General features: G+C 41.1%; 1 protein-coding gene across 1 annotated transcript in view; it reads left to right on the top strand.

Moving 5' to 3' along the window:
- LOC306661038 (low-density lipoprotein receptor-related protein 1-like) overlaps positions 1 to 14225 on the top strand; it is a gene marked incomplete at its 5' end in the record, with an annotated part of 53303 nt that overhangs the window by 24878 nt on the left and 14200 nt on the right. Inside the window, 6 exons of the mRNA XM_079139873.1 lie at positions 5422 to 5733; positions 6678 to 6890; positions 9351 to 9542; positions 10201 to 10416; positions 12414 to 12652; positions 13945 to 14074. Of these exons, the coding sequence (XP_078995999.1) occupies positions 5422 to 5733; positions 6678 to 6890; positions 9351 to 9542; positions 10201 to 10416; positions 12414 to 12652; positions 13945 to 14074 (1302 nt within the window). The remainder of the gene's footprint in view (positions 1 to 5421; positions 5734 to 6677; positions 6891 to 9350; positions 9543 to 10200; positions 10417 to 12413; positions 12653 to 13944; positions 14075 to 14225) is intronic.

The raw sequence follows: 14225 nt of genomic DNA, 5'->3' as shown, positions 1-14225 counted from the left end.
TGGATCTGTTGTGATTCTGTGCATTTGGTGTTCTGTAAGCCTCTTGTATTTGATTTTCCATTTCATTCTTCAGGTTTGGGAAATTTTCTGATATTATTTCATTGAATAGGTTGTTCATTCCTTTGGTTTGTATCTCTTGTGCCTTCCTCAATCCCAATAATTCTTAAATTTGGTCTTTTCATGATGTCCCATAGTTCTTGGAGATTCTGTTCATGGTTTCTTGCCATCTTCTCTGTTTGGGCAACTTTATTTTCAAGATTAAATATTTTGTCTTCATTTCTGAGGTTCTGTCTTCCAAGTGGTGTAGTCTTTTGGTGATGCTTTCCATTGAGTTTTTTATTTGGTTTATTATTTCCATCATTTCAAGGATTTCCATTTGGTTTTTTTGAGAATATCTCTTTGTTGAAATGATCTTTTGCTTCCTGCAGTTGCTATTTCAACTGCTTCTTGGTATTATCATTCATTGCCTGCATTTGCTCTCTTATCTCATCCTTTGCTTCATGAATCATCTTAATCATGTATAATCTGAAGTCCTTTTCTGACATTTCTTCTACCATACTGTCATTGGATTCTATTAATATAGAATCTAGATTTGTTTGGATCATGTTCTTCCCTTGTTTTTTCATGTTGTTCATGTATCTTCCCCTCTAGCAGAGCAGATCTGGGGTATTGCAGATTTCCCCCTATGGGCTTATAGTGGCCCTATAGGTTCCCAAAACCTTTTTTTTTTAAGGGGAGATCAATATTAGCAGTACCCAGTTCAGACAGTAAGCAATCCTAGACCAAATAGCCCCTATGAGGACATTAACAATATTGTCATAATAAACAGAATGAGTTCAATTATTATTTTCAGTATAACAAACAGATTTGCAATAAGGTCTGCAGTTTCTAATGGAGGACAAAGATCATGCAGAAGGATGTAGGATGTAGCTGTTAATGGGATAAGAAAGGAATATACAGAAGTTCTAGATAATAGAAAGGGTGAGAGTATAATCAAAAGAAATTGGATGTTAGCATGCAAAAAAGGGAGAAAGAGACTCTGAGGGAACAGGTAATCAAAAGGAAAAGAGAGCAAGAAAAGTAAAGAAATAAAAACGTAAAATTGTTCAATAAAGAGAAAAAACAAAATCTACACTATAACAGTCATATAGTATTCAAACCTCCCAGTCTTCAGTAGCCTGATGCATGAGAGGTACCTGACCATGAGCTTCAAGCCTCCAGCAAGCATCTCAGGATGGGATTTGCCCCACCCAAAGATCGAAGCTACGGCTTCCAGGATCATCCAAGATGGTCGCTCTGGCTCCCAAATGTGTTGGCAAATGGGGAGCTGCAGCTCAGGGTGTGGATGTGGTCGGCTAGAGGTCCTGGAGGCGGGGTGTGGTTGGTTAGGCAGGGGTCCTGGAGGTCCAGTGTGTTTGGTGTGGTTGCGGGATCCTGGAGGCGGGGTGCAATCAGTAGGTCTGGGGTCCCGGTGATAGGGCGCAGTCAGTCGGTCTGAGGGTCCTGGCAGCAGGGAGCAGTCAGTGGATGTGAGGGCCCCGGGCTGAGGGATCCTGGAAACCGGGCTCAGTCAGTCAGGCCAGGGGTCACATGGGGCCTGGCTGTTGTTTCAAAATGACAGCGGCAGCCACGTGTGGTCAAACCTGCAGGTACTGCAACAGTGAACTTCCAGGCAACAGCAGGCAGCTGGTGCTCCACTGGCGGTCTGTGGTCAGTTTGCTGAAGGCTGTTGGATGATCGGGAGGTGAACCTCGGGCAGTGGGTGATGGGTAGGTGTAAGGCAGGCAATGGACAGGCAAGAGGCAGGCAAATGGCGGATAATAGGAGCCTGATAGTGAGCAATGAAGAAACAGATATCCTCTGCTTGAAACCAGAGTTACAGAGTGACAAGGAACACAGCCTCCCTCTAGTCCGCCATCTTGCATCCTCTGGTTGATATTCTTTATTGTAAACTTTTTCATTGTTATTTTGACTGATTTTCATGGAATGCTTTTTTATGGTGAAGTCTCAGATCAGAAGCCATTCAGTTGGTTGCAATTCAACTAAGTTTTGATAATCTGTGAATAAATGCTTGCTTACTATCTGATTAGTTAATGACATTATTAAAGGAGTAGAGTTTTGACTTGAATGTGATTCTATACTTTTGTTTCCATAAACAAGTAAGACAAAGGTGAAGTGACAAAAACTTGGAATTAGTTCATCAGTGACATAAATGACTTCTTTGCTGAATGGGATAATAAATTTCAAATACTAGAAAAATGTTTCCTTAACTTTTTATGGTATTTAAAGTGTAATGGCTATAGACATGACACAGGCAGGATTAACCTTATAATTATTTACACTTTCTCTATTACTTTCCTAAATATGCACTAGGATTTGGTAAATGTTTTGTGTAAAAGACCAGATAGTACCTATTTTAGGTTTAGTGGGCTCTCTCTTGTTATATCACCAAAGTAGTCATAGATAGTGTGTAAATGATCAGCTCCATTCCACTAAAACTTATATCTACAAAACCAAGCAAGGAGATAGATTTGGCCCAAGGGCAATTGTTTTCTATTCCATGGTCTACAAAACAAAATTAAAAAACCAGTCAAACCCTGGTTTGTAATATTTACAATTTGCACCATGTAAATACTCCCACGATGACAGATTTCAAGCTACAATGTGACATTATTAAATGTGGAGTTGGGAAGAGATGTGTGAGCAAACCTTTATATAGTATCTCCACCATATGGGTACAATTGACATAAACATACAAGAGTACAGATACAAGTTGAGTGGCCCTAATCCAAAGATCTAAAATCTAGAATGCTACAAAATTCAAAAGTTTTTGAGTACCCACATAATGAAATAAGTTGAAACCTCCATGACTGGTCTGTATTTTAAAAATTTTTAAAAATTTATTCTTTTTAGATATACAAGACAGTAGAATGTATTTTGACATACATACATGATATAACTTATTCTAATTAGGATTCCATTCTTGTAGTCATACATGATGTGAAGTTTCACTGATCATGTATTCATATATGAACACAGGAAAGTTATGTCCAATTCATTCTACTGTCTTTCCTATTCCCATCCCCTCTTCCTTCCCTTTATTCCCCTTTGTCTAATTCAATGATCTTTTATTCTCCCCCACCCCCGTTATTGTGTGTTAGTATTTGAATATCAGAGAACATTTGGTCTTTGGTTTTTGGGGATTGGCTTATTTCACTTAGCCAAACAGTCTCCAGTTCCAACCATTTACTGGCAAATGCCATAATTTTATTCTTCTTCATGGCTGAGTAATATTCCATTGTGTATATGCACCACATTTTGTTTATCCATTCATCTGTTGAAGGGCACCTAGTTTGGTTCCATAGCTTAACTACTGTGAATTAAGCTACTATAAATATTGATGTGTCTGTGTTACTGTAATATACTGATTTTAAGTCCTTTGGGTATATGCCAAGGAGTGGAATAACTGGGTCAAGTGGTGGTTCTATTCCAAGTTTTCTGAGGAATGTCCATACTGCTTTCAAGCATGGTTGCACCAATTTGAAGTTCCACCAGCAATGTATGAGTGTACCTTTTCCCCCACATCCTCGCCAAGATCTGTTGTTGTTGTATTCTTGATAATTGCCATTGTGATTGGAATGAGATGAAATTTCAGTGAAGTTTTAATTTGCATTTCTCTAATTGGTAGAGATGTTGAACACTTTTTTCACATATTTGTTGACCAATCATATTTTTTCTGTGAAGTGCCTGTTCAATTCCTTTGCCCATTTATTGATTGGGTTATTTGGGTTTTTGGTGTCAAGTTTCTTTGAGTTCTTTATATATACTGGAGATTAATGTTCTATCAGAGGTGCAGGTGGCAAAGATTTTCTTCCATTCTATAGGCTCTCTCTTCATATTCTTGTTTCCTTTGCTGTGAAGAAACTTTTTAGTTTAATACTATCCCATTTATTTATTCTTGATTTTATCATGCCTAATCTTTGAGGTGAGTTGTAGTCAAAGTTCAGATGCACTAAAAACACCGTATAAGAATTATTGTCAGGCGTACATGATACATAAATGAATTTTGTGTTTGGAGGCTTGGGTCCCATCCTCAAGGTACCTCATTACATATACAAATATTCCAAAATCCAGAATCCAGAACACATCTGGTCTTAAGCATTTGGGATAAGGAATATCAACCTGTAATAGTGAACTTAGGAAAACAATTGGGAAGTGATGAGTAGTTACTGCTTCTAATAAATCAGTTTAATTCATTTAATTGTTTATATTAAATAATCAGCTTAAAGAATTTTTTTAATTGAACAATTGACTGTTGTGACTGTGTGTGCAAGTCAGTTTTGTTACCTTACTGTAAAATGACAGACAATATTCTAAGCTTTGATTTGATTTGTTTTAACTCTAATTCTCATAACCCTACCAAAAAACACTAACCCTGTTACACATTTAAGGAAACTGAGGCATAGAAATTAGCTGATACCATGTGATAGAACAGTGTGTTTTTGTTTTTGGTTTTCGTTCTGGGGAATTGAAGCCAGGGTCTCTTGACCACTGAGCTTCATCCTCAGTCCTATTTATTTATTTATTTATTTATTTATTTATTTATTTATTTTGAGATAGCGCCCACTAAGTTGCTGTGGCTGGCTTTAAACTTGGCCATCTTCCTGTCTCAGCCTCCCGAGTCACTGGGATTACAGGCCTGCCCCACCGCGCCCACCCAGCTGGAACAGGGTTTTGAAGGAGGCAACCTGACTCGCTAGCTTGATCCTGCTCTTACACTGTATGCTCAATGGCATCCCAGCACAGCTAGACACCTAGCTTAGACCCAGTGTACGGCGCTGTAGTGGATGAGGGCAGGAGAAGAAAGAGTGCTTTGCAGGCTACAGCCTAACTCAGCTATTGCCATCTAAAAGCGGACGCGTTGTGGCTCTTTATACTTGGTCCCTAGCCTGTCTCCGCCTTCTAGTTGTAAATTTCCTCATTGTCCATGCACTCTACCATGCGCTTCCGTACCACAAAAGTGGTGTCATGGTCTCCGCTTTCCTATAGCAGTTTCAGTTCTAGTCACTTGGCATGCTGGAGATTGATTTCCATATTCACCTGTGAGGAGGAAGGAAGGTGAACTGTGAATTGCAGACCTGCATTCAAATGCAGGCTTTGCCACTTGGACTTCTAACCTATAAAATGTCATGAATTCCTCCCTTGCTGGTGGTTACTGGGATCAAAGGAGCTCATGTGACAAGGTGCTGATCCAGAGTACGTGTGATAAGGCTCATCATGGAAATGAAAGCTGTCAGTTGGTGAGGGACTTTCACATCCTTGCCCCACCTCTGGTCTCCCTTCTTTCCTTGACCCCAAGTTTGAGTCAGTAAATGAATGGTTTGAAAGTCCTTTCTAATAGAGTTCCTTTTCTTCCTACAGTCTGCTCAGCAAACGTGGACATATCAACAGGGAACCTGTTCTGGCTGCCTTGTGACAGAGGTGCTATCCAGAAGACCAGAATTCCTGGCACAGACACACATACCCTATACAGCACCAACAGCATTATACTGCAGCTGCTTCTCGATTGGCCAAGGAGGATGCTCTATTGGGTGGAAAGTGGGAAACACTTGCAAAGTCTAACCCTGGATGGCAAAATCAGACAGGAAGTCTGGAGAGGCACTTGGACAGCAGACACCCAGATGGCCTTAGACCTGGGTTCAGCTAGCATTCTCTGGACTACCAAAGGGTCAGGTAAGCCCTTGTACTGCCAATGCATGGGAGGAAGCACCACAGGACAGCGAGTTCTGGACAGTCTTCTACTCATTCTTTCACATTTATTTTTAATTTCTTAATTTTAAATTTTTTGGCTGTGTTGGGGAGATTCCTTTTGGTTTTCATCTGACACACAATAATTACCCATATTTATGGGTGCAGTGTGTTATTTTGACACATGTATACAAAGTACTGTGATCAAATCAGGGTGCATCTATCACCTGAAACATTTATCATTTCTTTGTGGGGAGAATTTTGAAATCCTCTCTTCTAGCTGTTCCAGTTATTCCAAGAACCAGATAGACACAGAATTCTACTAGAAGTTTGATGGTTAAAGCATAGATAGTCACTTACCTCAAATTTATCTCTTCTCCCAAAGTCTAGTTTGGGGATTTAAAAGACAGAAGACCTCAGAAATGACATACTTAATGGCTTTTAAGATATACTGAATAGCTTTTTGTCATGTCCAGGATTTACTTCTACTTCTGTAAGAGATGTAATGACACTAAAGTTCCGTTACAAACAAGAGCAGAGGACTGCAGCCATAACTAGGTAACAAGCACAGGTTATGTCTCTCTAGCTGAATTTGCTCATTTTCTTCCCCAGAAGCTGTCTGTGAGGTCTGGTAGGTACATGCTGATGGCCAGGTGGTTTTAGTATACATGGAAGCAGCAGAATCACATCTGATGTTTCCTCGTGGCAGAACAAAGCCCTTGCTTTCCTAGAGCTTAAAGCACCTCATTAGACTATCTTTACATAGAAAGTTAAAATCTAGAAAAGTTGGTAGGAAGAGTACGTGCTTCATTCTGTTTCCGATCTTTGAACCTCAATCTAAATGGCACGTGTGCGCCCCAGCCACCCGCTCACCCTGGTCACAGGTTACTTGTTCAGCATCCGCTTCTAAGATTTTGGCTGTTCTTTAGGGTTGCAAAGTCTGAGTCTCCTAAAAAATAGAACATACTCTTTGAACAAGTCCTGGAGTGATGGGCTTATAGCGGCCCATGAGCCCTACCTCGTGACTGTGGACAAGGCAGCTCTCGTGCTGTGGAATCGGAAGACACTGGAGCCCTTCTCGGTGCTGAAGGAATCATACATAAGGAAAATGATCATCTTGGTAGAGAACCAGGAGGTGCCAGGTGAGTCTCTCTTGGTCCGGTTATTCTTTGACTCCACTTTGCTTGACCCTTCTCAGTATGCTTTTCTAGGATCAAGTCCTGGGTACCTGTATGTTTGCACTGGCAGTTGTCTCAAGCCAAAGTTCAGCAGGCTGTCTCCCTAATGTCTCCATGTGTTGGAAATGTAAGAATCTAACCCATTTCTTCAAGTTCTTTAATAATGTAGTCTCTTAGCAGTATTCAAAGGGTGCAGGCCATAACCCCTTTTGGAAATCATCGTGCACATCAATATATTCAAACCTTCCTGCTAGTAAAAAAAAAAAAAAAAAAAAAAAAAAATTATTTAATTTGCTCTAAACTAGTTTCCTGAACTTATTTACTAAAGAACGCATTTTTTTTTTTTAATGTAGTACATAGTAAGTAGAATTTGTTGTTGTTTTAGTACCAAGGATTGAACCCAGGGACCCTTAACCACAGAGTCACATCCCCAGCCCTTTTGAAGTTTTTTATTTTGACACAAGGTATCACTAAGTTGCTTAGGACCTTGTTAATTTGCTGAGGCTGGCTTTGAATTTGCAATCCTCCTGCCTCAGCTTCCTGAGCTGCTGGGATTATAGGTGCCACCATGCCTGGCTAAGTAGTATCTTGAAGGGGACCCTCTTTGACACTCCTTTAAGGTTGTGGATGCAAGCTGAGTTTCCCTTGTCTGAAATACTTGAGACTAGGAATATTTCAGATTTGGGATTTTTTTGAATTTTTCAATATTCACGTATACCTGATATTTGGAGGATGGTACCCAAATCTAAACACAAAATCCATGGATGTTTCATATACACCTTATTCACATAGCCTGAAGGTAAATTTTATACAATATTTTTAGTGCTCCTGCATGATGACTGTGACCCATCACATGAGGTCAGCTATAGAAATTTCTACTTGTGGCATCATGTTGGCATTTAGGAAGTTTTAGATTTTGGAACATTTGGGATTTGGGATGCTCAACTTGTACCAGGAAAAACAATGCTCTTCCTTTTGTTGAAGTTGTGTCAGGTTCTTTGGATGAATCTGTTTAAAGTTGGTTTTCCTTTTCATGTATGGTGTTGGCACTGAGCCAAAAAAAAAAAAAAAAAAAAAAATCTGATCTTGGATCACAAGGCAGGGAAAAAAAAAAAAAAAAGAGGAATTTACATCACAGGTGTCATGGTCATTGTTAGCAGAGGCAGCTGGATATCTTCAGATGTGTAAACAATAAGGACAGACCCATTCCTTCTGCATTCCATTCTGTTCTCTCATCTCCTTCTTCTGTCCAAATTGCCTTACTTTTGGACTCACTGGTGGTTACACTTTATCCTAAGAGTTAAGAAGCATTAGGCATAGGGACATATTTCTTAGGAGGTGAAGTGTGCCAATAAAGTTGTTTTTCTGTAACGAATCCAATTGTGATTATTCTAACAAATCTGTTCAGTTGCTACAATGGTGGCTAAAGAATACTAATTGATAACTTTTAGTACCGTAATTTATGCTTTTCAACAAATGAGTACCCATTTTATGCTGGCTCTTGTTCAAGACCATGGGATGCTGTAGCAGGGAAGCAGAAGGACAGTTATGCGTCTCTTAATGATAAGGATATCTTCTGCGAAACGTGTAATGTTAGGTGATTTCATCATTGTATGAACATCATAGAATGTACTTATACAAACCCACAAGCCCAGATGGCATAGTCCTTATATACCTACTGTACATATTTGTATATGCTAGACCTTTTTTTTTTTTTTTTTTGGTACCAGGGATTAAATTCAGGGACACATAACCACTGAGTACATCCCCAGTCCTTTTATATTTAGAGACAGGGTCTCACTAAGTTACTTAGGGCCTCGCTAAGTTGCTGAGGCTGGCTTTGAACTTGCAATCTCCTGCCTCAGCCTCCTGAGTGCTGGGATTACCGGCGTGCACCACAGTGCCCAACTGTGCTGGACTTTTATATGACTGGCAGCATGGTAGATTCGTTTACACCAGTGTCACTGCAAACACATGAGTAATTCGTTGTGCTTGATATTAGGACAGCCTCATCTTTGTGACATTAGTGAAGTTCCCAAGGGCTAGGAATTTTTTAACTTCACTTTCATCTTATGAGACTGTTGTCATAAGTGGAGTCTGTTGTTGACTGAAACATCATCATATTGCACATGACTTTTTCTTCCCCAGACTGGAATAGTGTATCGGACAGTGAAAAGAATCAAGGTTAAAGTTTGGAGACTGGAAAGAAGAAAACAATTTGCTCAAATTCAAAACCAGTAGATAATGATTTTAATGTACCACAGTTAATCTACGGATGTAAGATCTTGGCAGTTTCACTTTTTCTTCCTACAAAGTAGAAAACTGTTGATACTTAGCCATGACATATCTTTCTGGAGGAGGGGTGTCCAGCACACCCCCAGTGCTGATCCATACTGGCTTGACTTGCTGAATGGTTTGCTCTAGATCCCGAGGTTGAAGGAGCCACAGTGGCCCCTCCTACTTTTCCTCCTCCGCCACCTCTACTTTGCACCCGGTCCTCTGTCCCCTGTCGGGATGGGAAGGAATGCATTTCTCAGGAGTCCCTCTGTGATGGCGAGCGTGACTGTCAGGATGGCTCGGATGAAGAGAACTGCTCCCAGCTCTGCCACAAACCAGGTCTGTCATCCTCTCCTGTCCTCAGTCTTTTGTGCCAGGTACTCCGAGTGTATGGTCTGAATTGCTAGAGTGTTTACTTGATTATAGTCCTGCTAACTTTCCCTAGGCAAATTTGCATAGATGAAAACCATAGCCTGTCAGGGTTCTGATTCTGCAAGTGCCCATTTTATCACACTGAAGCCAAGAGCTAGACATTGCTCCCTTTCTTCTTCAAATTTTGCTCAGTATTCCAATCTGAGCCTCTAAGGTGTAGCCATAGGGTGACCTAAATGGCCCACTTTTAACAGAGTTGGTAGTGGTCTTACAAGTCATCAGAATAACCAAACAAACATGAAGCTTTAGTTAAATGACCTCATTTAGCTTACTAGTTTCATTGATCAGAGCATGTTATGAATCAATTAGATATTAGAACTCAGATTAAACAAGATGCAGTCTGTGTACACCTCAAATTCCAGAATGACAGTGAGTCCATCTAATTTTTTTTTTAGTATTTTGTTTTAGTTGTAGATGGACACAATACCTTTATTTTTTATGTGGTGCTGAGGATTGAACCCAGGGCCTCGTGCATGCTAGGCGAGCACTCTACCAGTAAGCCCCAGTCTCAGCTCCAAGTTCATCTAATTCTGAACCTTCTAGCTTTTGGCCCTTTTCATTTAAGGAGTCTTTCAGTGTCTGGATGGAAGAAGGTGCATAGAGGAGAGATACCACTGCGATGGGGCTCAGCACTGCTGGGATGGGTCTGATGAGCTCGGCTGCTGGAAGCCTGTCGAAGACTGTTCGCTGCGCTGTGATAACAAGACTCGCTGTATCCCCAAGAGCTGGCTCTGTGATGGGAACCCAGATTGTTCTGACAAAAGAGATGAACAAGGATGTGGTAAGTTTCACGGGGCTTCCTGAAAGTATTTTAAACTGTATTACAGTTTGATGCTGCTTCTTCATAGTAGGTAGTTGCTACAAAGTTGCTGTGAACACTCAATGAGCAGATACTGAAGCTCATCCCTCCTGGGAATAATGTCACATTGGGTAGTTATGAGCCTCTGGTGGCAATGTTTTTGTCAACAGTTGATACTTCACCTTGTTGTATATGTATTTCTGTTTAAAGATGTCTTGATATCTATTGTTGACTCACTAGCATTGAACTCACAGCACTGTAATTCAACTTTTAATGTAGCTTACCTAACACAAGCATTTCTCCTTAAGGCACATCATAGCCATCTTGTGCTCAGGAACACTAGACAGCACTTCAGCACTGTGCTACGAGGCCATGAGATAGAAAAATCACCAAAAAGTACAGAAATGAGAAATGTATGGCCATAAATAGACTGAAAAAAGGATACTTGCTTATAGTTTGAGAACCAACATGAGAACATCCCAGTGTCTCTATTTGACCTCAGCTGGGAATCTAAACATTGAATGACTCAGATTTCTTGCCACTCTGTCTGTGTCTGCAGATGACCATGAGAGAATGGAAGTATTGACCTGAGTTTACCAAAAAAGTTAGTAAGTTGTTGAATGTTCAAATACTGAATCCAAAAATAATGAGGATCACAGACTCTACTTTCTACAGATGTAGCAGATTAAGATGAAAGGGCTTGAGGTAGAGGGATCTTAGAGATCAGCCCAAATGTTCCCCTCTATTACAAGAGTATGAGTGAGAAATCCATCTATTCTCCAAAGTTACTTTTTGTTGAGTTAGAATCTACCTCCTTGAAGATTTAAAATTTTGGCCCCAGCTTCCCCCTTGTGGGATCAGGGTAGAAGAGAGAATCAGGAGAATCAAAGTGGAAAAAGGGAAAGCTGGTTAAGTTACTATGTTAGTCGACCTTTTGTCATTGTGACCAAACTACTGGACAAGAACAACTTAGAGAAGAAAATGTTTATTTTGGGCTCATGGCTTCAGAGATCTCAGTGCATGGTTGGCTGGCTCCATTGCTCTGAGCACGAGGTGAGGCAGAACATCGTGGCAGAAGGGCGTGGTGTAGAAAAGCTACTCAGCTTGTGGCAGCTGAGTGGCAGGAGGTAGAGAGAGAAAGAGGAAGGGGCCAGGCCACGCCACACCTCCAGCCACACCCCACCTGCCTGTAGCTAGCACCCACTAGTTCATTCAGCTATCAGTGAATTAATCTACAAATGGATTAATCCACTGATGAGGTCAGAGACCTAATTATTTCTAAAAGCACCACCTCTGTACCTTGCCATGCTTCCAAAACTTGAACTTTTCAGAGGACATTCCAGGTCAAACCATGACGGGTACCATGATAGATTTGAATGTGGAGGTGACTGCATAAGCCAAAGGCTATGACTGCTTTTGGATCCATGAAAGTATCAGGAGGTAAGAGATAGAGGAAGGAAGTAAATCATACTCAAGGTATGCCCATTATAGTTAATCCTAGTCTTGTTAATGTCCATTATACTTAATCCTAGACTCGATTCTTTCTTTTAATTTATATCAAGTAGTATCTTTCTGTAGACATTGAGTTCAAGAATGTAAATTAGAATATTTTGAATGTTGTGAGAAGAGTTTTTTTTTTTTTTTTTTTTTAAATAGATGAGTAAAGGGCCCCAAAGAGTGTTCTTACTTCCACTACCCCGGTGTCCTGCCACATATTATCCCGTCCCTTCCTTCAGCCCTTATTCTCTAGGACAAATAGAGGATTTCAGGGATAGCTTCTGTTTGGGGCTTGAGCTGCTTATGAGGTCCTTTCCGACACAACTTTTGACTTGAACTACCTTCTTGCTCTAACACTTGCTTGGGCTACTTCCTAACGGGAGGTGACGGCAGAAAGCTGAGGGGCCTTCTAGCCATTTTATTTGCCATTGAATTGCTTCACATATGGCTTAGTTCTCACCTAAAGCTCTGATTTTTTTCAGTTCATGAGAAATGCAGCCCATCTGAATTTAGGTGTGAGAACGGCCAGTGCATATCTTACTCCCTGCATTGCGATGGGAACCGAGACTGCCTGGACCACTCAGATGAAGAGGGCTGCCCTGTTGCCTGGCCCCTGCGGTGCCCACCAGGGGAGGTGACGTGCAGGAGGAGTGGAGAATGTGTGCTGGCAGAGTGGATATGTGACCATGACCTGGACTGCAAGGACGGAAGTGATGAGAAGGTAGGATGCTCTTCTTTCAGAAAAACAGGGGTATAGGCTGGGGAGATAGCTCAGTTGGTAGAGTGCTTGCCTCAAAAGCACAAGGCCCTGAGTTCAATCCCCAGGATGGCAAAAAAAAAAAAAAAAAAAAAAAAAACCCAGGGGCATAGTCAGGCCTCGGAGACTGTGGGGGATTGGTTCCAGGATTGCCTTGTGGATATTCAACTATCCACAGAGGCTCAAGTTCCTTATATAAAACAGTGTAATATTTGGTTATAACCTGAGCATGTCCTCCAAGATTCTTTAAGTCATTCCTAGATTGCTTACAATATCTAGTGCAAGAGAAATGTTATGTACATAGTTGTTACAGTTAATTGTTTAAGGAATAATGTCAGGAAAAAAACCTGTATATATTTAGTATGAACACTTTTTTTGCAAGTATTTTGGATCTGGAGTTAGTCAAATCCATGGACAAAGAACCCACAGATATCTGACTGCAGATTTCTAATCACAGCATAACACATGATTTCTGTAGAAAATTTGGGAAAATACAAGACCAGAGAAATCACCATAATCACTGCCCAGAAAGCCACTCAGCTACATCAAAATGTCCCAAGTATTAACAGGAGGCTGTTGAAATTCATACTTTCAAGAGGTACATTTGTTACAACTGGTAGAATGTGATAACCATGACTTAAATGCCCTACCTAGGTATGTGCTCTGAAGCACTGAACAATCTGTCATTAGCTCCACTTAATTGTAACCATGAATTTTACTAAAGCTCCAGGATTGTATAGATACAACCTGGACTCAAATCCTACTACTTGCATGTGACCTCAAGCAAGACTTACTCCTAAGTGTTTGATTTCCTCGTCAGAAACTGGATGTAGGATATATCTTGTCTTGCCTGAGGGGCTGAGAATGTATCTAAAGGCTCTGGGGACTAGCAGGTGCGTGGATGTCCCTCTCCCTTCTGAGTACCTAACTCAGAGTAGATGCAAAATGTGCTCCGTTTTAATTTGCCGGGGTATGTGTTAGACATGCAGACAGAATTCTGCATTAGAGTTTCTAGAACAGATTCCTTTGCATATGTTTCCTAAGTGAAATTAAAGCTTCTCTTCCCACTTAACACCCTAAACTTCAGCTACAGAAAGACTTTCTCATAATTCATGTCACTTCTGAGAGTTTGGACTCTATCTGGTCTCCTTGAAGTGAGGACTTAAGAGCAGTCTCCTGATCGAAGCCTCATTTCTCCAAGATCCCTTTCTGGGCTCTGGCTGCCAGGGATGCTGACTACATCACTGTCTCCTCAGGACTGTGACCCTGAGGTGCTTCAGTGTGGCCCGACCCAGTGGAGCTGTGCCAGTAGAGACCAGTGTGTGCCCGACTCCTGGCACTGCGACGGGCACAGTGACTGCAGGGACGGCAGTGATGAGGCTGGATGTAAGTACAGGGAGCCCTCCATGTGGGTGGGGCGGGGATGCAGAGGTCATTGGCTTTTAAGGGGTCCCCACTGGTGGTTTACTCTGGGAGTGAGAAACCAGTTCACAAGCAAATGCTACAGAATCAGAAATCTGTTCTGTTCCCAAAACGG

Source organism: Sciurus vulgaris (assembly GCF_902686455.1).
Source record: "Sciurus vulgaris genome assembly, chromosome: 5".
NCBI lineage: Eukaryota > Metazoa > Chordata > Mammalia > Rodentia > Sciuridae > Sciurus > Sciurus vulgaris.
This window is presented reverse-complemented; position numbering and strand designations above follow the sequence as displayed.